The sequence below is a fragment of the Salmo salar genome, chromosome ssa20 (assembly GCF_905237065.1).
Source record: "Salmo salar chromosome ssa20, Ssal_v3.1, whole genome shotgun sequence".
In the NCBI taxonomy this organism is placed as follows: domain Eukaryota; kingdom Metazoa; phylum Chordata; class Actinopteri; order Salmoniformes; family Salmonidae; genus Salmo; species Salmo salar.
The window spans coordinates 44,609,949-44,633,347 of NC_059461.1; the positions used below are offsets into that span (position 1 = coordinate 44,609,949).

Sequence of the window (23,399 nt, forward strand, 5' to 3'; positions counted from 1 at the left end):
TGTCCAATAACAAGTTCTCGTTTTTGTTACAACACGTTTTCTGATGCAAAGTGTTTTTCTACAGTGTGTGCTAATGAATACACTCCAGATTTCCCATCCTCTTGCATCTGTGAAAGCCAGTGTGCTGTGTGGTGAAGTGTAAAAGAAAGGCCTGGCTGGGAGGAGAAGGAATAGCGTGTGGCAGACTGCAGACTGAATGTAGCGTGCTATAATTAGCTGGGGGTATTATTAGCATTCTGCTGCATCCTGCTGATCTTGTCTCTCTTGTTGGGCTCCAGCTTCGAGACACTTCTGCATAGTAGGCCTCTCAAATATTACACCCAACCTGATCCTGCTCAGTCACCACACACAGAGAATCACCCACAACTTGGCACAGAATCTGTTCTCAATGACTCACCTGGGCAGTGTTCATTAGGGCGTCAATTGGAAGATGTTTTGAAATTGAAAAACAAAAATGAGCGCTTCATATTGGATGAGTTCAGGTTGACCTTCCCTTTTTATTTTTCATTTTGGTGTCTAATGAACAGGACCCTTGCTACCAATATTATTTGTATCACCTGACATCCTTGCATCTGTTCAATTGTGTCCGTTGCATTTTGCTACGGTGTGCCCAAATGAACACGACCCTGTGATCTGATGCATCCCTCTGATGTTTCTTATTTATTTTGTGTTTGTGTAGGCACAGAGAGTTTTGCACACAGGGAATATTCTAATAGGTTGCTCATTTACACATACGCCCACCATGGTCGCCCAGGGACGCATGCAGAATGCCAACAAGTGGACCCTGAGCTGCTACACACACACACTTTTTAAAGAATTTGCTCAAGTACACTTGTTGCTTGTTTGTGCACACACACACACACACAGTGTGCGAGAGTGTGTGCACCACACACACACACACACACACACACACACACACACACACACACACACATACCACTGCCCTGCTTTGTTCCACATTATAATTATATTTTGTGGTTGTTGTAAAGTGGTCTTGTCTTTGCTGATCTGTTTCAAGAACATGGAAAGAATTTAAGTAAAGGAGGATCCACTATATTTATTTTTTATTAGCTAACATCCCTTTTTGTTTTTGATTGCCAGGGAGAAGAAACGAACACATGATTTCATTGACTCATATTTTTCTGACGGGTGGGTTGATTGTGCTATTCTGACAAGTAGTGTTGTTAATGCACGCACGCACGCACACACACACAATCCAGGCAGGGATTGTTTGGGGACACCTACTCATTCCAGGGTTTTTCTTTCTTTATACTATTTTCTACATTGTAGAATAATAGTGAAGACATCAAAACTATGAAATAACACATGGAATCATGTAGTAACCAAAAAAGTGTTGAACAAATCAAAATATATTTTAGATTATTCAAAGTAGCCACTCTTTGCCTAGATGACAGCTTTGCACACGCTTGGCATTCTCTCAAACAGCTTCATGAGGAATGCTTTTCACATATGGAATCATGTAGTCGTCATTCCATATGTGTTATTTCATAGTTTTGATGTCTTCACTATTATTCTGTAATGTTGAAAATAGTAAAAAATAAGAAGAAAAGCCCTTGAATGAGTAGGTGTGTCCAAACGTTTGACTGGTACTGTATATAGAAGATTATGAACTGGATGGTTTGAACCCTGAATGCTGATTGGCTGACAGCCATGGTATATCAGACCGTATACCACGGGTATGACAAAACATTTATTCTTATTGCTAATAACAATTACGTTGGTAACCAGTTTATAATAGCAATAAAGCACCTTGGGGGTTTGTGGTATATGGCTAATATACCACGGCTAAGGGCTGTTCTTAGGCACGATGCATTGCGTTGCGCCTAAGAATAGCCCTTAGCTGTGATATTGTGGCCATATACCACACCTCCACTGGCCTTTTTGCTTAAATATAAATAAATAAATGAAAGGAACCGTGCAGGAGGATTATCCAGTCAAACAAGTCGCAGATGGAGACTGAGTGAGATAGCGATAGAAAGAGGGATAGAGGGAGAAGGAGCTTTGGCGAAAGAGATTATTTCGGTCATTCTCTCTCAGCATGCTGAAGCGTCTCATTATTTCCTAAGCAAACCAGTTCATTAGGCAATGGAATTTGTTGTAATCTAGGAGAACTGACTACTGACTGACACACACTTAACATAGTATTTAGTAGTTAACATTGTTTTTGAATATTGAATTAATGTTAAACAGTACACACACTGCTTCAAACTAACAATTTCTCTGTGTCTGTGTTGCAGGGATGGGCTGTGCTCAGGAGACTCTGCAGCCAGGTAACTGCAAGGCTCAGCAAAATGTAGATGGAGGTGATATGTATGCCTGCGGAGCATGTGTAGGAAGGGCAGGGGCTGCTTAAGAGCTCAGCTGCAGTCTGTGGCATTTTCTTTTTTGTTAGTCCAATGTTCATCTCAGTCTGACACACACATACACACATTCCCCCCTGAGAGATCAGGTCACTGCTGACTCACTACAGCAGAACACTGTCTCTCTCTCTCTCACCATGCCTCCCCCTCTCTCCTGCCTCTCTCTGCCATCTCCTATATATACCATCTTGTTTCTTATGTGTCCCACCCCTTCTCAGGTGCGGTCTCTTTCTCTCCTAACATGCCCGCCCAGAACTTAAAAATAAAAACTTCCCCCCTCTCTCTCTATCCCTCTTTCCCCCTATCTCCCCCTATCTCTCTCCCATCCTCTCTCTCTTTTTGTGTTTCTTAGAGGGCACAGTGAATGACAGTACTGGTTAGTAAGAACTGCAGTGGATTTGTAGAAGCAGTGACCATGACTGCCTTTTCACTAGTGTCTTTGCAGGTTATTGTGTGTGTGTGTGTGTGTGTGTGTGTGTGTGTGTGTGTGTGTGTGTGTGTGTGTGTGTGTGTGTGTGTGTGTGTGTGTGTGTGTGTGTGTGTGTGTGTGTGTGTGTGTGTGTTCAGGTGAGCGGATTATATAACCATCAGAAGGTGTGTGTGTGTGTACATGTACTGTACGTGTGTACATGTATGTGTGTGCGTGCATGCACATGTGTAGTATGTACGTGTGCGTCAGGGGCAGAATGTGTTAGGGCTGCACGGTTAATCAAATTCAGATCGAAATTGCGATATTGACTTGTGCAACATCCATTTCCCAAGAGGCTGCAATGTTCTCCTTTCTTTGACACTGCGTTAATACAACAAAAACTAGAGTACGGTACCTCCTCCAATGAGATGTGTTAGACTTTGTTCATTCACTCTACATGCACAGAGGATGCTGAATCAGGCTCTCTCACTCTGCATTACATGCACATGCTGGTCAATAACAAGCATCCTTGCGTTGAGCATGCAGTTAGAAGATGCTGGTGAGGAGAAAGGGCGGTTTAGGTTTAGAGTTTTAGTATGAGGTTTAGAAACTCTGTGGCTTTACCTCAGAGTTTGAAACATTAGTGCTAACGAGAACTTGGATTTGGTGGCAAAGAGGGGCACATCTTCGGTGGTATGGCAGTATTTCAGCTACAGGAAAACCAATGTCAACCAAATGCAAGTGTTGTGCAAAAAGTGCCTCAGAGTTGTGGCTACAAAATCAAATCAAATCAAATGTATTTATATAGCCCTTCGTACATCAGCTGATATCTCAAAGTGCTGTACAGAAACCCAGCCTAAAACCCCAAACAGCAAGCAATGCATGTGAAAGAAGCACGGTGGCTAGGAAAAACTCCCTAGGAAAAACTCCCTAGAAAGGCCAAAAACCTAGGAAGAAACCTAGAGAGGAACCAGGCTATGAGGGGTGGCCAGTCCTCTTCTGGCTGTGCAGGGTGGATATTATAACAGAACATGGTCAAGATGTTAAAATGTTCATAAATGACCAGCATGGTCAAATAATAATAATCATAGTAGTTGTCGAGGGTGCAACAAGCACGTCCGGTGAATAGGTCAGGGTTCCATAGCCGCAGGCAGAACAGTTGAAACTGGAGCAGCAGCACGGCCAGGTGGACTGGGGACAGCAAGGAGTCATCATACCAGGTAGTCCTGAGGCATTGTCCTAGGGCTCAGGTCCTCCGAGAGAAAGACAGAAAGAGAGAAAGAGAGAATTAGAGAGAGCATATTTAAATTCACACAGGACACCGGATAAGACAAGAGAAATACTCCAGATGTAACAGACTGACCCTAGCCCCCCGACACATAAACTACTGCAGCATAAATACTGGAGGCTGAGACAGGAGGGATCAGAAGACACTGTGGCCCCATCCGATGATACCCCCGGACAGGGCCAAACAGGCAGGATACAACCCCACCCACTTTGCCAAAGCACAGCCCCCACACCACTAGAGGGAAGTCTCCAACCACCAACTTACCGTCCTAAGACAAGGCCAAGTATAGCCCACAATGATCTCCGCCATGGCACAACCCAAGGGGGGGCGCCAACCCAGACAGGAAGACCACGTCAGTGACTCAACCCACTCAAGTGACGCACCCCTCCCATGGACGACATGGAAGAACACCAGTAAGCCAGTGACTCAGCCCCTGTAATAGGGTTAGAGGCAGAGAATCCCAGTGGAAAGAGGGGAACCGGCAAGGCAGAGACAGCAAGGGCGGTTCGTTGCTCCAGCCTTTCCGTTCACCTTCACACTCCTGGGCCAGAGTATACTTAATCATAGGACCTACTGAAGAGATAAGTCTTCAGTAAAGACTTAAAGGTTGAGACTGAGTCTGTGTCTCTCACATGGGTAGGCAGACCATTCCATAAAAATGGAGCTCTATAGGAGAAAGCCCTACCTCCAGCCGTTTGCTTAGAAATTCTAGGGACAATTAGGAGGCCTGCGTCTTGTGACCGTAGCGTACGTGTAGGTATGTACGGCAGGACCAAATCGGAAAGATAGGTAGGAGCAAGCCCATGTAATGCTTTGTAGGTTAGCAGTAAAACCTTGAAATCAGCCCTTGCCTTAACAGGAAGCCAGTGTAGGGAGGCTAGCACTGGAGTAATATGATCAAATTTTTTGGTTCTAGTCAGGATTCTAGCAGCCGTATTTAGCACTAACTGAAGTTTATTTAGTGCTTTATCCGGGTAGCCGGAAAGTAGAGCATTGCAGTAGTCCAGCCTAGAAGTAACAAAAGCATGGATTCATTTTTCTGCGTCATTTTTGGACAGAAAGTTTCTGATTTTTGCAATGTTACGTAGATGGAAAAAAGCTGTCCTTGAAACAGTCTTGATATGTTCTTCAAAAGAGAGATCAGGGTCCAGAGTAACGCCGAGGTCCTTCACAGTTTTATTTGAGACGACTGTACAACCATCCAGATTAATTGTCAGATTCAACAGAAGATCTCTTTGTTTCTTGAGACCTAGAACAAGCATCTCTGTTTTGTCTGAGTTTAAAAGTAGAAAGTTTGCAGCCATCCACTTCTTTATGTCTGAAACACAGGCTTCTAGCGAGGGCAATTTTGGGGCTTCACCATGTTTCATTGAAATGTACAGCTGTGTGTCGTCCGCATAGCAGTGAAATTTAACATTATGTTTTCGAATGACATCCCCAAGAGGTAAAATATATAGTGAAAACAATAGTGGTCCTAAAACGGAACCTTGAGGAACACCACAAATGTATTCAATCCTTTGAAGAATAACCATCCCCTACTTTACGATGATTGCATGGTAAAAAAAAAGCACCCGACAGCAGCAAAGCCCCTCAGCCACAACCAGCCATCAAGTGTAACGCCCTACAAAAAAACATCCCGCAGACCAGTGGAGGCTGCTGAAGGGAGGACGGCTCCTAATAATGGCTGGAACAGTGCGAATGGAATGGCTTTAAACACATGGAAACCATGTGTTTGATGTATTTGATACCATTCCACTTCAGCCATTACCAAGAGCCCGTCCTCCCCAATTCAGGTGCCACCAACCTCCTGTGCCGTAGACACAGAAATCACAGAGGCTATCACCTTTCACATAGCCAAACAGATGGTTCCTATTTACAGTCAGCAAAGACGGCTTCAAGAAGAGGATAAGCCAACTGGACAGGAGATACAAATTCCGTCTTGCACATATTTCTCCCAAGTCGAACACCCCAACACTGGGTCGACAAGACGGCACCGGAGAGCAAGGCTGACGTTTTACGTATTCCTAACCAATTGTGTTTTTTTGTTTGTTTCTTTGCATTGTTTGTAACTTATTTTTTTACTTATTTTGTACATAATATTTCTCTTATGACCGAAAATAACTTCTAGACATCAGAACTGCGATTACTCACCACGGACTGGCAGAATCCTTTATCCTTTCTTTTTCCTTTAACGAGTCCGACGTGAATGATACACTTCTTTCCCGGGAACAGGCCTAGATCCCTGACATTTGTGTGAAGGTGGAGAAAAAGGGGCCAGCGGGATGGCTGCCTTCTGAGAATTCGTAGGCGATCGAATAAATCCCCACTTCCTTCCATTCTGCTAGCAAATGTGCAATCTTTGGAAAATAAAATCGATGACCTACGCGGAAGATTAAACTACCAACGGGACATTCAAAACTGTAATATCATAGGCTTCACAGAGTCGTGGCTGAAAGACGACATTATCAACATACAGCTGGCTTGTTAAACGCTGTATCGGCAGGATAGAACAGCGGCGTCTGGTAAGACAAGGGGCGGCGGACTATGTATTTTTGTAAATAACAGCTGTTTCACGATATCTAAGGAAGTCTCAAGGTTTTGCTCGCCTGAGATGGAGTATCTCATGATAAGCTGTAGACTACATTATCTATCTAGAGAGTTTTCATCTATATTTTTTTGTAGCTGTCTACATACCACCATAAACTGATGCTGGCACTAAGACCGCACTCAATGAGCTGTATTCCGCCATAAGCAAACAGGAAAATGCTCACCCAGAGGCGGCGCTCCTAGTAGCCGGGGACTTTAATGCAGGGAAACTTAAATCCGTCTAACCAAATTTCTGTCAGCATGTTAAATGTGCAACCAGAGGAAAAATAACTCTGGACCACCTTTACTCCACACACAGAGACGCATACAAAGCTCTCACTCGCCCTACATTTGGCAAATCTGACCATAATTCTATCCTCCTGATTCCTGCTTACAAGCAAAGATTAAAGCAGTAAGCACCATTTACTCGATCAATAAAAAAGTGGTAAGATGAGGCAGATGCTAAGCTACAGGACTGTTTTGCTAGCACAGACTGGAATGTGTTCCGGGATTCCTCTGATGGCATTGAAGAGTACACCACATCAGTCATTTGCTTCATCAATGAGTGCATCGATGACGTTGTCCCCACAGTGACCGTACGTACAGACCCCAACCAGAAGCCATGGATTACAGGCAACATCCGCACTGAGCTAAAGGCTAGAGCTGCCGCTTTCAAGGAGCGGGACTCTAACACGGAAGTTTATAAGAAATTCCACCATGCCCTCCGACAAACCATCAAACAGGGAAAGCATCAATACAGGACTAAGATCGAATCGTACTACACCGGCTCTGACGCTCGTCAGATGTGGCAGGGCTTGCAAACCATTACAGACTACAAGGGGAAGCACAGCCGAGAGCTGCCCAGTGACACGAGCCTACCAGATGAGCTAAACTACTTGTATGCTCGCTTTGAGGCAAATAACACTGAAACATGCATGAGAGCACCAGCTGTTCTGGAAGACTGTGTGATCACAACATTCACAAGGCTGCAGGGCCAGACGGATTACCAGGATGTGTACTGCGAGCATGCGCTGACCAACTGGCAAGTGTCTTCACTGACATTTTCAACCTCTCCTTGTCCAAGTCTGTAAGACCAACATTTTTTAAGCAGACCACCATCTGCATTTTTGAGAGGTTGAAAATGTCAGTTAAGACACTGTGCCCAAGAACACTAAAATAACCTGCCTAAATGACTGCAGACCTGTAGCACTCACGTCTGTAGCCATGAAGTGCTTTGAAAGGCTGGTCATGGCTCACATCAACACCATTATCCCAGAAACCCTAGACCCACTCCAATTTGCATACTGAGCTAACAGATCCACAGATGATGCAATCTCTATTGCACTCCACACTGCCCTTTAACACCTGGACAATGGGAACACCTATGTGAGAATGCTATTCATTGACTACAGCTCAGCATTGAATACCATAGCGCCCTCAAAGCTCATCACTAAGCTAAGGACCCTGGGACTAAACACCTCCCTCTGCAACTGGATTCTGGACTTCCTGACGGGCCACCCCCAGGTGATAAGGGTAGGTAACAACACATCTGCCACGCTGATACTCAACACAGGGGCCCCTCAGGGTGCATGTTCAGTCCCCTCCTGTACTCCCTGTTCCCTCATGACTGCACGGCCAGGCACGACTCCAACGCCATCATTAAGTTTGCCGATGACACAATAGCCAATGACAACGATGAGACAGCCTATAGGGAGGAGGTCAGAGACCTGGCCATGTGGTGCCAGGATAACAACCTCTCCCTCAACGTGATCAAGACAAAGGAGATGATTGTGGACTACAGGAAAAAGAGGACTGAGCACATCCCCGTTCTCATTGACAAGGCTGTAGTGGAGCAGGTTGAGAGCTTCAAGTTCCTTGGTGTTCACATCATCAACAAACTAACATGATCCAAGCACACCAAGACAGTCGTGAAGAGGGCACGACAAAACCTACTCCTCCTCAGGAAACTGAAAAGATTTGGCATGGGTCCTCAGATCCTCAAAAGGTTCTACAGCTGCACCATCGAGAGCATCCCCCCGTATATAGTCTATTGTTATTTTACTGCTGCTCTTTAATTACTTGTATTTCTTATTCATATTTGTTTTTAACTGCATTGTTGGTTAGGGGCTCGTAAGTAAGCATTTTACTGTAACCTGTTGTATTCAGCTCATGTGACCAATACAATTTGATTTTATAACCAAATTAAGGGAGAAGTTGAAACGTCATGTTGAATGACTGGACCAGACAATGTTTTGGACACAGGCTGCACCTTGCAATCGTCAGGCTACGCGTTACATGTTTTTAAGGCATGATTGGGCCAACTTCTAAATAATTACACAATCATAAGCTTCCTATTCCATCTGCATCCTATACCTGCCTGAGTAAATAATTAACCTAGGTTATTTAAGAACTCATAATTGTAAAATAGGAACTCATGTTATTCATTAATTAATAAGTGCTGCGCTTATAGCACACTATATTTTCATGATCATGTTCAAAATGTGTGTTTGTTAAAAACTTCGTAGGGATAGGGGCAGTATTTTCACTTCCGGATGAAAAGCGTGCCCAAAGTAAACTGCCTGTTACTCAGGCCCAGAAGCTAGGATATGCATATAGATTTGGATAGAAAACACTCTGAAGTTTCTAAAACTGTTAGAATAATGTCTGAGTATAACAGAACTGATTTGGCAGGCGAAACCCCGAGCACAATCCATCCAGGGAAAAATGTTTTTGAGGTCATTGTGTTTTCCAATGATTTCTATGGGAAACCTGATTTATTAGGGCCTAGATTGCAGTTCCTATGGCTTCCACTAAATATCAACAGTCTTCAGAAATTGGTCCATGTTTTTCTTTTGAGAAATGAAGAAGTAGTGCTGTTCTTTGTACGTGTCACTCTGAAGATCTCTAGTATTTTGGTGCGCATGAACAGGAGCGCGCTCTGTGTTATTTTTCTTCGGTATTGGAAACAGATTATCCCGTCTGTTGATTATTTACATTTTAGGATACCTGAGGTTGGATTAGGAACGTTGTTTGAAATGTTTGCACCAAGTTTACAGGTAACTCATTAGATACTTTGTAGTCATTTTGGGCGAGTTGGAACCGGTGTATTTCTGAATCAAACGCGCCAAATAAATGGACATTTTGGGGATATAAAGAAGGAATTTATCAAACAAAACGACCATTCATTGTGTCACTGAGACATTTGGGATTGCAAAAAGAAGATCTTCAAAGGTAAGGCATTTATTATATCGTTATTTCTGACTTTTGTGTCGCACCTGCCTGGTTGAAATATGATCTTCATGTGTTTGTATGTGGGGTGCTGTCCTCAGATAATCGCATGGTGTGCTTTCGCCGTAAAGCCTTTTTGAAATCTGACACAGCGGCTGGATTAACAAGAAGTTAAGCTTTATTTTGATGTATTACATCAATTTTCGTGAATATTGATATTTCTGTAGTTTGAATTAGGCGGTCTGCAATTTCACCGGATGTTGTCAAATCTATCCCGCTAAAGGGATTGGCGCATTAAGGGATCACTAAGAGGTTTTAAGTAATAATCCTATCTATTATCACATGTAGCCTGTAACATTGTTGGAAAATATTTGTTTCTTTTGATTTAGTGTTCAGTTAGCTAGCTACAGTAGGTGTTCGTTCATATGATCTATTTTTAGAAGTGATGTTCTCTACCCTTACAGTTGTTTTAACCATGTCTGATGGAATTACCATATTTTTTACCCTAGTGTTCAAAAATTCATAATCGAAATTTCAATATCTGGCCAAAAAATGCTATGAGATATTTTGTCCAACTCCTGCCGCCCTAGAGTGTGTGTGGAAATGGTTCCTTGAGCAAGATGCACTCAAATTTTAAAGGCATGTGAGAGTCTGTGCGTTCTGCATGCCACGTTCTCAGCAGTGAATAATTCATTCAGCACATAGTAAGACCTATGAGACCAAACCCTCTCTCTCCCTCCCTCCTTCTACTTCTATCGTTTTAAAACTCACAACTCTTTCTCACTTACACTGCGCAAGACTGAGTATTCTCTCCATGTTTGGTCCTCGTAAGCTCAGATCTCTGCTCTCTTTTCCTCTCTCTGTTCTGTCCATCTCTTCTGTCGTCTATGATTTATTCTTCCCTCTCCCCACTCACAAGCACCAGGTGAGAGGAGCTCCCCCCCCCCCGCACACTGTGGCGGATGTGTTGGCTCTGAGCTGTGCTGTTCAGTGAAAGGTCATCCCTCCTCCCCCACTGATCCACTCTGCAGACACACTGCCAAGAAACACTCCTCAGACTCCCAATACAGCACCGGCCATGGTGCAGAGCGGGAGCTCTGTTGCTAAGGAGAAAAAGTGCCTCTGTTGTTTCTGCGTTTCTGCGTAACCGAGTGTGTGTTTCTTCCTCACACCGACTGATTACAATCCCTCTATCTGTTATGGCACATTCACCACCAGCCTGTTTCTCCTCTTCTCTCTCTCTCTCCCCCTAGCTGGGGTTCTGGAACTAACATGTCCTGACAACTGGAACCCTAAGCTTCCACCACGCTGCGCCTTACCCATCGTCACTTCCTACCTCATACACTACACACACACACAGTCGTCCCCTCTGCGTGTGTGTGTGCTCCACAGAGAGCCAGTTATGTAACGAGCGGCTCTGAAGTTGTCTCCTCCTCTCTACTGTACTAGGTGTTAGAGTGAACTGCGCTGTGTGGGAGAGGGTGCATATGTTTGTGTACTGCAAGGATGGGGAATGTTTGTCAGTGGACACTTGATTGCTCACTCATTTGGCTGCGTGTGTGCGTCTGTCTTTACATGTCTACTTGTATATTCTCCCTCGTTTTCTCCCTGTCCACTCTCTGCTCTCTCCTTCTCTCTGTTCCTTTCTTTCACTGTTCTCTTTCTCTCACACACAAATGCACTCATGCATATTCGCATTCTTTTTTCCCCCTCTTCATGCTCCACTACCCCCCCTCAGTTTCTCTTGGTGCGTAAATCACAGAGAATGAGCCCCTGAATGAGCAAGTGAGTGATTGTATCACTGCTGTGTGGACGGCGCATCACATGTAGCCTAACGGTTCATAACAGATGATTTTCTCTTGTTTGTATTCATGTTCGCCTAAAATTCCCTTGTTTCTGCTGATTTGAGAATGAGATTTTTGTAGTGTGTGTGTGTGTGTGTGTGTGTGTGTGTGTGTGTGTGTGTGTGTGTGTGTGTGTGTGTACACACACACTGATCCTCTTGAAATGATGAACAGTGCTTCAGCTACATATTTAGGCGGTGACTCGTAATGAAAATCGAGAATCCCTCTCCTCCATTCCCCTCTCCCTGGGGGGTAGCCCTACAGGGAGCTAGAGGAACCATGTTACACTGGAGCCATTGTGAGAAGGAGGACATGTGTGCCTGCAACACAGCAAATGGAAGAGGACTTGTGTGGCAGCGTGCCGTGACTCCAGCATTCGACATGCTTAGATTTTTTTGTACTGTTCTGAATGGCCGGTGATATAATCACAAATACACACTGCATTACCTCAATGGAAAGAACTAGCTAGCAGCAAGGTGCGTGTGTGTGCTAATGCAGGGAGTCTGATTGAAATGTGATTCCCAGAGAGAGACACACACACACACACACACACACACACACACACACACACACACACACACACACACTCCTAACAATTGAGATTCAGCCTTCAAAACTGCATTCATCTGATCAATTCTCTAGGAGTGTAGAGGGGTAGAAAATTCTGCTCCAACCACAACCATGGGTGCGTCTCATATGTACTGAGTATAAAGCCATACACTAATTTGAAGCATCAATGAGTGGTGCGTCTAAATGAGCGCGCGTCACATGATTCTGAGACCACACATTGAAGGCAAGTGTCCAAAGCGTTAGCGGGTGCACGATCTATGGTCTTCACATACATGCCAAACTCCATCATGCTTATGTTAATGTGTCATGGTTTTCACAAGTGTGCTTTTGCTTGTGCCATTGTTGGAGAGAAACTCATCATTTCACATTAGTTTGGAATTATTTTATACATTGTATTGCCTGATCCACTGAGTCCATTGAGTGTTATATCGTTTAAATTTTTATGAGCCTATGTGTGTGTGAGGTGATGTTTGACAAATAAGTGTAGAGTTGGAGGTGTAGTGTGTGTGTATGTTTAGAGTTGTGTGTATGTGTGCGGTGTCATCTTGGTTAGCATTTCACTGTACTGTTTGCACCTACTATGTCCTGTGTATGTGACAAATAAACTATTATTTGATCTGTGTAACAGCTAGCCCTAGACGTCTAATCATGAATGTGTCGGTTGCTTCTTTGTGATCTCTCCACCACAGCAATCAGCTGAAGAAGGGCGATAAGAACGGGAAGGGCCTGAGTCATTTCTCCATGAAGGCGTGTGCAAAGGTGCAGAAGAAAGGCAACACGTCCTAGAACGAGGTGGCCGACGATCTGGTGGCCGAGTTCACCCACTCCACCACCGTCATGGCCACAGACTCGGTGAGTCCGTAAATACTACGATAGTTGAGTAGACGCTTTCATCCAAAACCACTTACGGTTGACAGTGACACAGTCAGTATATGTGGCCAATGCAGGAATCAAAACCACAACCCTGGGTAGTGTTCATTAGGCACCAAACGGAAGAAAATGGAATGAAACAGGGAGGGACTACCTGGAGAAAACGGTGCTTGTCTTTCAGTTATATTTTCCATTGCATGCCCTAATGAACACAACCCTGGTGTTGCCAAGCCCCGTGGTCCTCTAACCCATTGTGCCAGTAGAATGATAAAGTATTTCTGACTATACTTTAGCCAATGCCTCTAACGTCCCCTTTCATGAATAAATAAAGAACAAACCGATCTGGCCAACAGGCTAGTGGATAACACTCAACACGTGGTTCTTTTAATTCTTCTTGTTTATTTGCAATGTACATTTTTCTTCTTGTTTGTGAGAAAATTGTTGTACTCGGGACACCATTGGGAATGAGACCCTGGTCTCATTGGGCTACCCTGAATAAATAAAAGTTAATACAAAATATGTCCAATTTGACATTAGAGCAAAACAGCGATGCATTTTTCTTTGCAGATAAATGTTAGATACGTTTGTTTTTCCATTCATAAGCTGTTCAAGATAAGCAATTAACGAATGACAGCTTTGAGGTCATAGAGACTATGGAATGTTGATTATGTTGCAAACGGTTCCCTTGCATCCCAAAGCATTGTGTTGGAGGAATCCGACTGAAAGTTAGGCTGTTTTAATAGTGAGGAGGGAGCCAACCTCTGAATACTTTCCGGTATTAATAATGACATGGCCCCATAAAATAGCTTGGCCCCAGCCCTAATCTGCTTACTTCCTGTGGAATGTTAAAAAGTATCATTAATTAAAAACAGATTAACCATGAGGGCTAGGCTAGCAGTCAGTGCACCTCCGGAGGGGTAGTGGGTAGTCCTGGCCAGGGACACACACCATGGAGCAGTTACTAATGAGATGACCCTTGACCCCCCCCCAAGACAAGCCTAGAATCATAACCTCTTCTCTGCTATTCTGTTTCCTTGCTCTTCTCTTATTTTTTTGGTCTATTTTCTTTACTCACTTCTCTTTAATTTGATCTTTCCTCACTCTTCTCTCTCTCTCCCCCTCCCTCCCCAGCAGGTGTATGACCAGAAGAACATCCGCAGGCGCGTGTATGACGCCCTCAACGTGCTGATGGCCATGAACATCATCTCCAAGGAGAAGAAGGAGATCCACTGGATTGGCCTGCCCACCAACTCAGCCCAGGATTGTCAAAACCTGGAGGTGATCTTACACACACATTTTAAACCAGCAGAGTTCTCTCTGGGAGCTGAAAGTGAGCCTTGACAGCCACTCCATGACATCTGTCACTGTCACCGCAGGAAAAGAGGGACAGGGGGACGGAGAGAAAGGGGTGAGGGGAGCACAGACAAAGGAAATGGGAAGAAAAACGAAAGACCCTTTCAGTTCTCATCTGTATCATGTGTCAACTTCCTGCAGAATATAGATCTGTCACGATAAACACACGAACACACACAGTGACCCATTCTGGTGGAGGACTAGGAATAAGGGAGTGGGGAGATGGAGAGTAGAGTACTCCTACAGCTGGCCTGTTTTGACAGCAGAGGACTTTCGCAATCCATCACTACTGTCTGACAATACAAATAGTAATTGTCTTGCTTTAGTCTGGTCAGTTACTTAAAGAACAACACGAACTGTCTGAGTGGTGGGATATGGGTAGGGTTCTGTTGGAGCACAGCGTTAAGGTGGAGTGGAGGTTGGATGGAGGAGGGGCACAGACAGTACACTGACCAGCACCACCGCTGACCATCTACATCTAGTCAATAACTTCCAGACCCTGTCATGACCATGGCCACCCATTGGAGGCTTCAAGAAGCACTCCAAAATAGCTCCATATGCTGATCTAGCTACTTTTGTATGTTTCTTTTGAAATTGCTTGTTTGTTTTGCTTTACCAGCACTTTGAGATTCTTTATGTGATGTATGTTGTTATACCAGTTCTTTCTAAAATGCTTAATAAACTGTTTCTCTAATCAGGTGGAGAAACAGAAACGCCTGAATAGGATCAGGTAGAAGAGAACTCAACTGGATGAACTCATACTGCAGGTACGTGTGTGTGTGTGTGTGTGTGTGTGTGTGTGTGTGTGTGTGTGTGTGTGTGTGTGTGTGTGTGTGTGTGTGTGTGTGTGTGTGTGTGTGTGTGTGTGTGTGTGTGTGTGTGTGTGTGTGTGTGCGCGCTTATCTCTTTGTGTGTGTGCGAGGGAGAGAGGGGAAAGTCAGATGCCTTGGTCGTGAGTGATGAGCTAGGAAGCTGTCCATCTATAAATCCATTGGAGAAAAAAAACAGCTTATCGTTAGCATCTCAATAGCATATGAAAGGGAACTTTTGTATGACCCCTTGGAGTTCCAAGGGGCCAGAGGGTGTGGATGTGGGTGTGGTCGGAGTTCTCTTGATTGATTACTTCTCCCTGTGAGAAAGACTTCGCGATCACCGAAATGTATTCGCAGTCTGTTTCTTGAAATGTACCGCACAACGGATAGTTGTCATTCATTGCATCTCCGATTGATGGTGTGTTGTGGCTACATTTTGCTCTGCCCTAATGAAGGTTACTCACTCTAAAGCGAGATTTAAGCTTCAGTCTAAGCTCCTATTCCTCTGAGGTTTTCCCTCAGAATCGATTTAGCCACGATATGCTAGGGCTTGGTGTTTTTCCTGACCACATAACCTGACCAGGAAAGACTCGTGGCCCCATGCCCATGTATGATGTAGTTCCACTCATGAACCATACACGCTCAACCTTCAGAGATTGAAAATGTGTATGTGGGGATAAAAGTTTTTGAAGTATGTATTGATAAGATTAGCTGTATTTGTAGTAACAATGTATTTAAAACTGTGTGGATAGGTGTGTTCGAAAGTTTGCACTTTAGGACCAACGGAAGATTGATGGAATACCGTAGCCAGGCGAACTAAATCAAATGCACCTAAAATGTGTTTCTAAACATTGCTCGTCTCTCCTCAAACAGCAAATCTCTCAAGAACCTAGTGCAGAGAAACAAAGCCAGTGAGGCTTCCTCCCCGGCCCCTCCCCCTTCCAGCTCTGTCATCCAGCTCCCCTTCATCGTCCTCAACACAGACGTACGCACCGTCATCGACTGCTCCATCTCCAGCGACAAGTATGTGTCACCGCAATGTCTTCACCCTAATGCCTATTACAAAGACAACTCCAGGTCACTTATTACTGAATCGCTTATCCAAATGCCACAGTAGTATAACACACATGCTCATTGCGCCTTTATCATTAAAATGCCAACACTTCTCCTGCAGTGCTAAGAGTAAATTCAGTTAGGATCACAAGGTTTTGCCGTGATTAAAATATATGCGATTTATACGGATGGCTACCACAGTAATCCCCGACTCTCTGTAGGTAGCCAGGACAAACATATATTTTCACTAATATCATCAAAATCAATAAGTCATAGCACGTTTTTGTTCTCATTCAGTAGTTTTTACCTGATAAAGTAGAATCCTGTTGAAAAATAATATTAAAACGCACAGTTTATATTCCTAAAACATAGATTGAAAATTGCTGCTTCCTGTTGTAATGGCTTTTGATTCATGGCCAAGTGTCAAAACACTGGTTTTAGATGTCCAAATAAATCATCAACATGCTGAAATAAGTATTTTGAAGACCAATTCATGAAAGTTACTCCCTAAACACACGTGTCACACTTGTGTTCACACTACTTGTATTTTACTAAATTAGTAACTTATAAACTGCACACGCACCAATATTTACCAAGCGGTCACTCGACTGGAATTGATTAGCTTCACACTCAACAAGGGAAACTGTTAAGCGTGAAAAACACAGCAGCATTGCAGGTCTTGACTCAAACCGGTGCAACTGGCACCTACTACCATACCCTGTTCAAAGGGACTTAATTATTTTGTCTTGCCCATTCACCCTCTGAATGGCACGCATACACAATTGTTTCCTCCCCTTCATCTACACTGATTGAAGTGGATTTAACAAGTAGCATCAATAAGGGATCATAGCTCTTACCTAGTCAGTCTATGTCATGGGAAAAGCAGATATTCATGTTTTGTACACTGTGTATACAGTGCATTCGGAAAGTATTCAGACCCCTTGACTTTCTTCCACATTTTGTTACGTAACAGCCTTATTCTGAAATTGATTAAATCGTTTTTTCCCTTCATCAATCTACACACAATACCCCATAGTGACAAAGCAAAAACTTTTGTATTAAAAATAAAGAATGGAAATATCACATTTACATAAGTATTTAGACCATTTACTCAGTACTTTGGCAGTGATTACAGCCTTGAGTATGACGCTACAAGCTTGGCACACCTGTATTTGGGGAGTTTCTCCCATTGTTCTCAGCAGATCCTCTCAAGCTCTGTCAGGTTTGATAGGGAGCGACTTGTCCCAAAGCCACTCCTGCGTTGTCTTGGCTTAGGGTCATTGTTCTGTTGGAAGGTGAACTTTGGCTCAGTCTGAGGTCCTGAGCGCTCTGGAGCAGGTTTTCATCAAGGATCTCTCTGTACTTTGCGCCGTCCATCTTTCCCTCGATACTGACTAGTCTCCCAGTCTCTGCCGCTGAAAAACATTCCCACAGCATGATGCTGCCACCACCATGCTTCACCGTAGGGATGGTGCAAGGTTTCCTCCAGACGTGTGGCTTGGCATTCAGGCCAAAGATTTCAATCTTGGTTTCATCAGACCAAAGAATCTTGTTGTCATGTGCCTTTTACCGAGGAGTGGCTTCCATCTGGCCACTCTACCATAAAGGCCTGATTGGTGGAGTGCTGCAGAGATGGTTGTCCTTCTGGAAGGTCTCCCATCTCCACAAAGGTACTCTGGAGCTCTGTCCGAAAGACCAGGGATCCCATCGCTGACCAAGGCCCTTCTCCCCCGATTGCTCAGTTTGGTCGGATGGCCAGTTCTAGGAAGAGTCTTGGTGGTTCCAAACTTCTTCCATTTAAGACTGATGGAGGCCACTGCGTTCTTGGGGACCTTCAATGCTGCATACATTTTTTGGTACCAATCCTTAGATCTGTGCCTCGACACAATCCTGTCTCGAAGCTCTGGGGATAAGTCTTTCGACCTCAGGGCTTGGTTTTTGCTCTGACATTGTCAACTGTGTGAACTTATATGGACAGGTGTGTGCCTTTCCAAATCAATTGAATTTACTACAGGTGGAAACATCTCAAGGGTGATCAATGGAAACAGGATGCACCTGAGCAAAATGTCAAGTCTCATAGCAAAGGGTCTGAATACTTATGTAAATAAGGTATTTCTGTTTTTTATATTTGCTCAAATTTCAAAAAACTTGTTTTGGCCTTGTCATTATGGGCTGTTGTGTGTAGATTGGGAAAAAAATGTTTTTTACATTTAAAAAAAAGGCTGTTATGTAACAAAATGTGGAAAAAGTCAAGGAAGGGGTCTGACTGAATGCACTGTCTTTGAGAAAATTATTTTGGTAGATAGCCAAGAAAGGAAACAACACTTTTTTTACAGGATAATGTGAAGGATCACCACCTCACATCGGTTTAATAAATAGCGATCGGGTTTGGCTTTCATTTTAATGATAGCATAACCCTCAAATCCATGAATTCATGTCAGGCCAGAGACATTTATAGGAGGAGTGGATATTTATTTATTTTTTTGCCACCGTGGTCTGAAAATGACAGTTTGCGTCCCTCTACGGACTGACATGTATGACAAAAAACACTGATATTAATCTGTTTTAAGCAATCAATTTTGTGAGATCGTGATGACTATAAACTTTAATACTAACAATTAACCATTCTGAGGTAAAAAGTATGTGCATTTCCTGTAATATTGTGTGGTGAAAACTTTAGTCTGTGTAATGTAGTAACACGTTCTGTCCACCATAGACAAATTAGCGTAATATAACATAATGAAATATGTCAAAGTAATTCAATATTTTAATATATGATGACAGTAAATGTAGCACACTCACCCATTATTACAATGACATCTATTTCGTCCTACTTTAACCACTTTAAAAATACAATTTAACCAGTCACTCTAGACTAGAGCTTCCATATGGTCTGTGCAGCAGGCTGAACGTTTGACGTCCCTACTGTCGATGCGAATACCTTTTCGACTTCAACAACACCTTTGAGATCCACTACGACAGAGATTCTGAAGAGCATGGGGTTGTCCCTGGGCCTGGAGAGTGGGAAGTGCACCGCAGACAATCTCGTCCTGGCCAAGTCCCTCATTCCCAGGTCCCTGGAGATCTACATCATAGGTGAGAGTTGGAAAATGGCATTCATTGACAAGCATTTTTGACGTGTGTGGAAACAGGCCATTTCTGTCATTTCAATCTGTCCTCGTCTCTCCTCCCACTGGCATGGCCAGAGGCACCCGTCAAACAAGGTAGATTACCTCTCATAACTTTTCAATCAAAACTGTGATTTGAACACAATCCACTACCAAATAAGAACACTGTGGCTCTGTTCAAAAGTAGTGCACTATATAGGGAATAAGGTGCCATTTGGGATGTAGCCAGGAAATGATTCTGTTTTTGTGTGGCAAAATGTTTTGTTGCACACCTTACTGATAACAGAAAAGCTCAAGCCATATAAATGACTTAAGGTGGCATGATTGATTTTAATTTGAGAACTGAAGTGACTGACCAGTGGTGTGGGTTGTCGTGTTTCAGCTCTTTCCCAGATGACCTGGACTCTGCCTCTTTGAATGGAAGGAGGAGCTACAGCCACAGTAGCACCACCCTCTCCGAGTCTCGAGGCCAGACGCCCAGCTCCTTCAACGAGGAAGAGGAGGACGATGATGACAACAAACCCTCTTCCCCAGAGTGACTGATGGACAGACAGGCATCAGTGATGCACCATACCTCTCTCTCTGAGACAGGACTCTCATCTCCTACTCTGTTCACATGGGGAATGGAAGTTCTCTGGGGATGTGGCCAGATATACAGGAAATAAGTTGCCAGTCATTCAGGTCTATGATATGATATTTTAGAAGCATTTATATATCTGTTTCTGTCTTAATTTCTCTCTTGTAGTTATTTTTGTAAATGTCTTCATGGCTGCTGCCCCTGTATTTCCTCTAGCGGCGAAAAGGTTCCAAATTGTTCTGCCAAGAGGAGATATCTGCGTAATCTCCCAGAAAAAAGGTCTGTTGTTTTTAGATGGAGTGCAATGTTTTGTAGTCATTTTTTACTCTACATAAGTGCTAGAGGAGTGTGGCTATGCATAAAAACGCTCACACTGCCGTGGCACACCACAGACTCGTGACCGAATATTTTTCAGGATTATTGAAAATTATTTCCCTGTTACAATAAAACATGTCAAACGTATAGGAATAGTACGTGTGTTGATGTATGCTAGTGGTTTGACTTTCTGTTCCTCCTTTAACGCAATGTTTGTCTAATCAATGGGATCCCGTCCGATCCTATTCTAAGTTTGCATTTTAATTTAAGGTCTGTTTAGGTTAATAGAAGGGGATTTCTAGGCTTCTTTGAACCACCCCAAAACATTCTGTAAAATATATTTTTTTACGCTACTTATGATACTCCTTTACTATTTTTTGCAGTTTAATGTCAGCCATTAGATACAACTGTGTGTAAAGATGCCAGCAGTAACCTTTAACCCAGGTATTAGCCCTACCTTGTCTAGAAACAAGGGTACATTATGAGTAAATGTTGTTTTATTTTAAGTGTAAACCATTATTAGTCTATCATCAATACCTTTTTTAATATAATCATTGTGCCGATATGTAATGGCCTATTCCGTTCAATGCGTTGCACCCTCCTGAACACAACCTCTGTGTCATTGTGACCTTTGGACCCTTGAGCACGTTAGGCCCTCCACTCAGTGGACATTGTACTTGGGGAAATGTGTGTACTCTCTTTTAGAATGTTCTGCTTCGTGGTTGCAGATATGACTGGGTCATTATAATTTTGGCTAAATCAGTATTTTCAAGAAGAATTCTCTCCAAGTTTAGGTATTTATCTCTTGGACACTACATTTCCTTGTGTCAGTAAGCCTTCTATTTAGGACTGTGTTTCTTAGTCCTGGTCCTGGGGACCCAAAGGGCTGCACATTTTTGTTTTACACACCTGATTCCACTAATCATTGAGTTGATTAGTGGAATTGGGTGTGGTGCTGCTGCCTTAACATTTTTTGCAGCCTTTGGGTCCACAGGACCAGGATTGAGAAACACTGATTTAGAAAATGTCCTCTTGGTTTAATGGGTAAGATGTTGGTTTGATTGGTGACTAAATTATTAAGTGTGTGGGTACGTAAAATGTTATGACCCGTTCTTTAATCCTTGAGCGTAATCCTTTGAGAGTAGAAATCCCCAGAGTGAAATCCTCTCTCAGCCTTGCCAAGGCCTTCTGTTTTAGATGGGTGCACCTCAATAGTCTCAAGTAGCTTCCTCTTCATCTGCACCGATCTGAATTCATGGGATAGGTGAAAACATTAGTGCAGATTAATTGAGTAGGCATTGAGACTGGAGAGGAAACTACTTGAATGTGCCCATTGTAAAACTTCACACTTACATCTAGGGCTCGGCATCTGATCCAACCATAAATTCATACATTGTTTTTTCATATTTGACCTTTTTTTTTTTAACTAGGCAAGCCAGTTAAGAACAAATTCTTATTTACAATGACGACCTACTCCGGCCAAACCCTGACGACGCTGGGCAAATTGTGCGCCGCCCCTATGGGACTCCCAATCACGGCCGGATGTGATACAGCCTGGATTGTGCCCCATGGACTGAGAGGATTCAAGTTCAATATGTAGCTAGATGTAGAAGGCTAATGTTAACAAGCTAACGTTGCCCATGAGAGGAAGTTAGGTTTGTGAGCAAGCATTTTAGCCAGGTAGCCTGTGACAACAAAAAATGAAAGCATGTACTGTATGAAAGTCATAGACTGTTTTGTCAACATGAAAGCGAGGAGGATGGCATTGGCATTTCTCTACAAGTAAGGTTAGTAAACATGTTTTTTTCTACTTGCATGAACACACACACACACACATCAGAACCATGAACAGCCACTAGTTTACGTTGATTGGACTAAATTGTTTCTAGTATATTTCATTTGTCACTGTATTAGACAAAGCATAGGTGATTTGATGATGTTGAAATGGTGCTGAAATAGTGGAGGCAGCTCCTGTTTCCTTTTCGACTTGCGGTAACTCCATGGATATAAATCAACAGTTGTTTAGTAGTCCGAAAATGTCGGAAACGTTAACTTGCTTGACCATGCTGTAGGTCATGTAACTGTTTGTTATATGCAATATGTTTTGTAGACTTCACTGGAGAGAGGTTGCTCATTGGATTTGGGAATTTATTCTGCCACTGTCTTCTTATTGTCTCGGCCTTAGGCCTATATACTGTATCATGGCGGCAAGGCATATGAGCTAACAGGTTATAGAGCAAACAATCAATTATCATAACACAGGTTGTAAATGGCTTTTTTTCTGGCTTGGCTTCCCCAGTGATTTTACCCACGCACCGCTACTGCGCTCTCGGAGTCCCAGAATACCCTAATTGTTTATATCCGTTCCTAAATCCAGAGCAGTTTGATTGAACTGCCTTGTAATACTGAAACACTACTTTACCCTAGCTAGTGTGCTAGTGACCATTTTGTTCAAAACTATACAATCTTTATTTTCCATTGAAATGTCTTTTTTTTATTTAACCTTTATTTAACTAGGCAAGCCAGTTAAGAACAAATTCTTATTTACAATGACAGCCTACTGGGGAACAGTGGGTTAACTGCCTTGTTAAGGGGCAGAATGACAGATTTTTACTTTGTCAGCTCGGGGAGTCGATCCAGCAACCTTTCAGGTTACTGGCCCAATGCTCTAACCAGTAGGCTACCTGCCACCCCAGTTATTTCAAAAGAGGCTGGAAGCCCCTCGGGTCAGCCCAGAGCAGTGCCCCGGAGCAGGTTAGTGGTGATGTGGCTTTTTCAAGGTCACAAATGGTACTAGGCACCTGAGATTCTGATACCAGCATCCCTCCAGTTGCAAGCTCACTCCCACTAGATATTTCCTCTGGCTAAAGAGGAACCTAATTATCAATTTTCTTGGAGAGACCCACCCAAGTAACACATGCAAACTGAGAGGTTGGAAGTACAGGATCAGCCACAGTGCAGCATCCTGGAGCAGTGTATGGGTTA

At 43.3% G+C, this 23,399-nt stretch overlaps 1 protein-coding gene across 1 annotated transcript; it reads left to right on the forward strand.

Annotated features, from left to right (window-relative positions):
• The first annotated feature begins 742 nt into the window (after nt 1-742).
• tfdp2 (transcription factor Dp-2) lies at nt 743-20,061 on the forward strand. Its single transcript, XM_045703372.1, is given in 9 exon segments — nt 743-777; nt 2,259-2,291; nt 12,996-13,158; nt 14,308-14,454; nt 15,228-15,304; nt 16,215-16,367; nt 19,329-19,373; nt 19,375-19,490; nt 19,916-20,061. Coding segments are annotated over 9 exon segments (915 nt in total).
• Nucleotides 20,062-23,399: the final 3,338 nt, after the last annotated feature.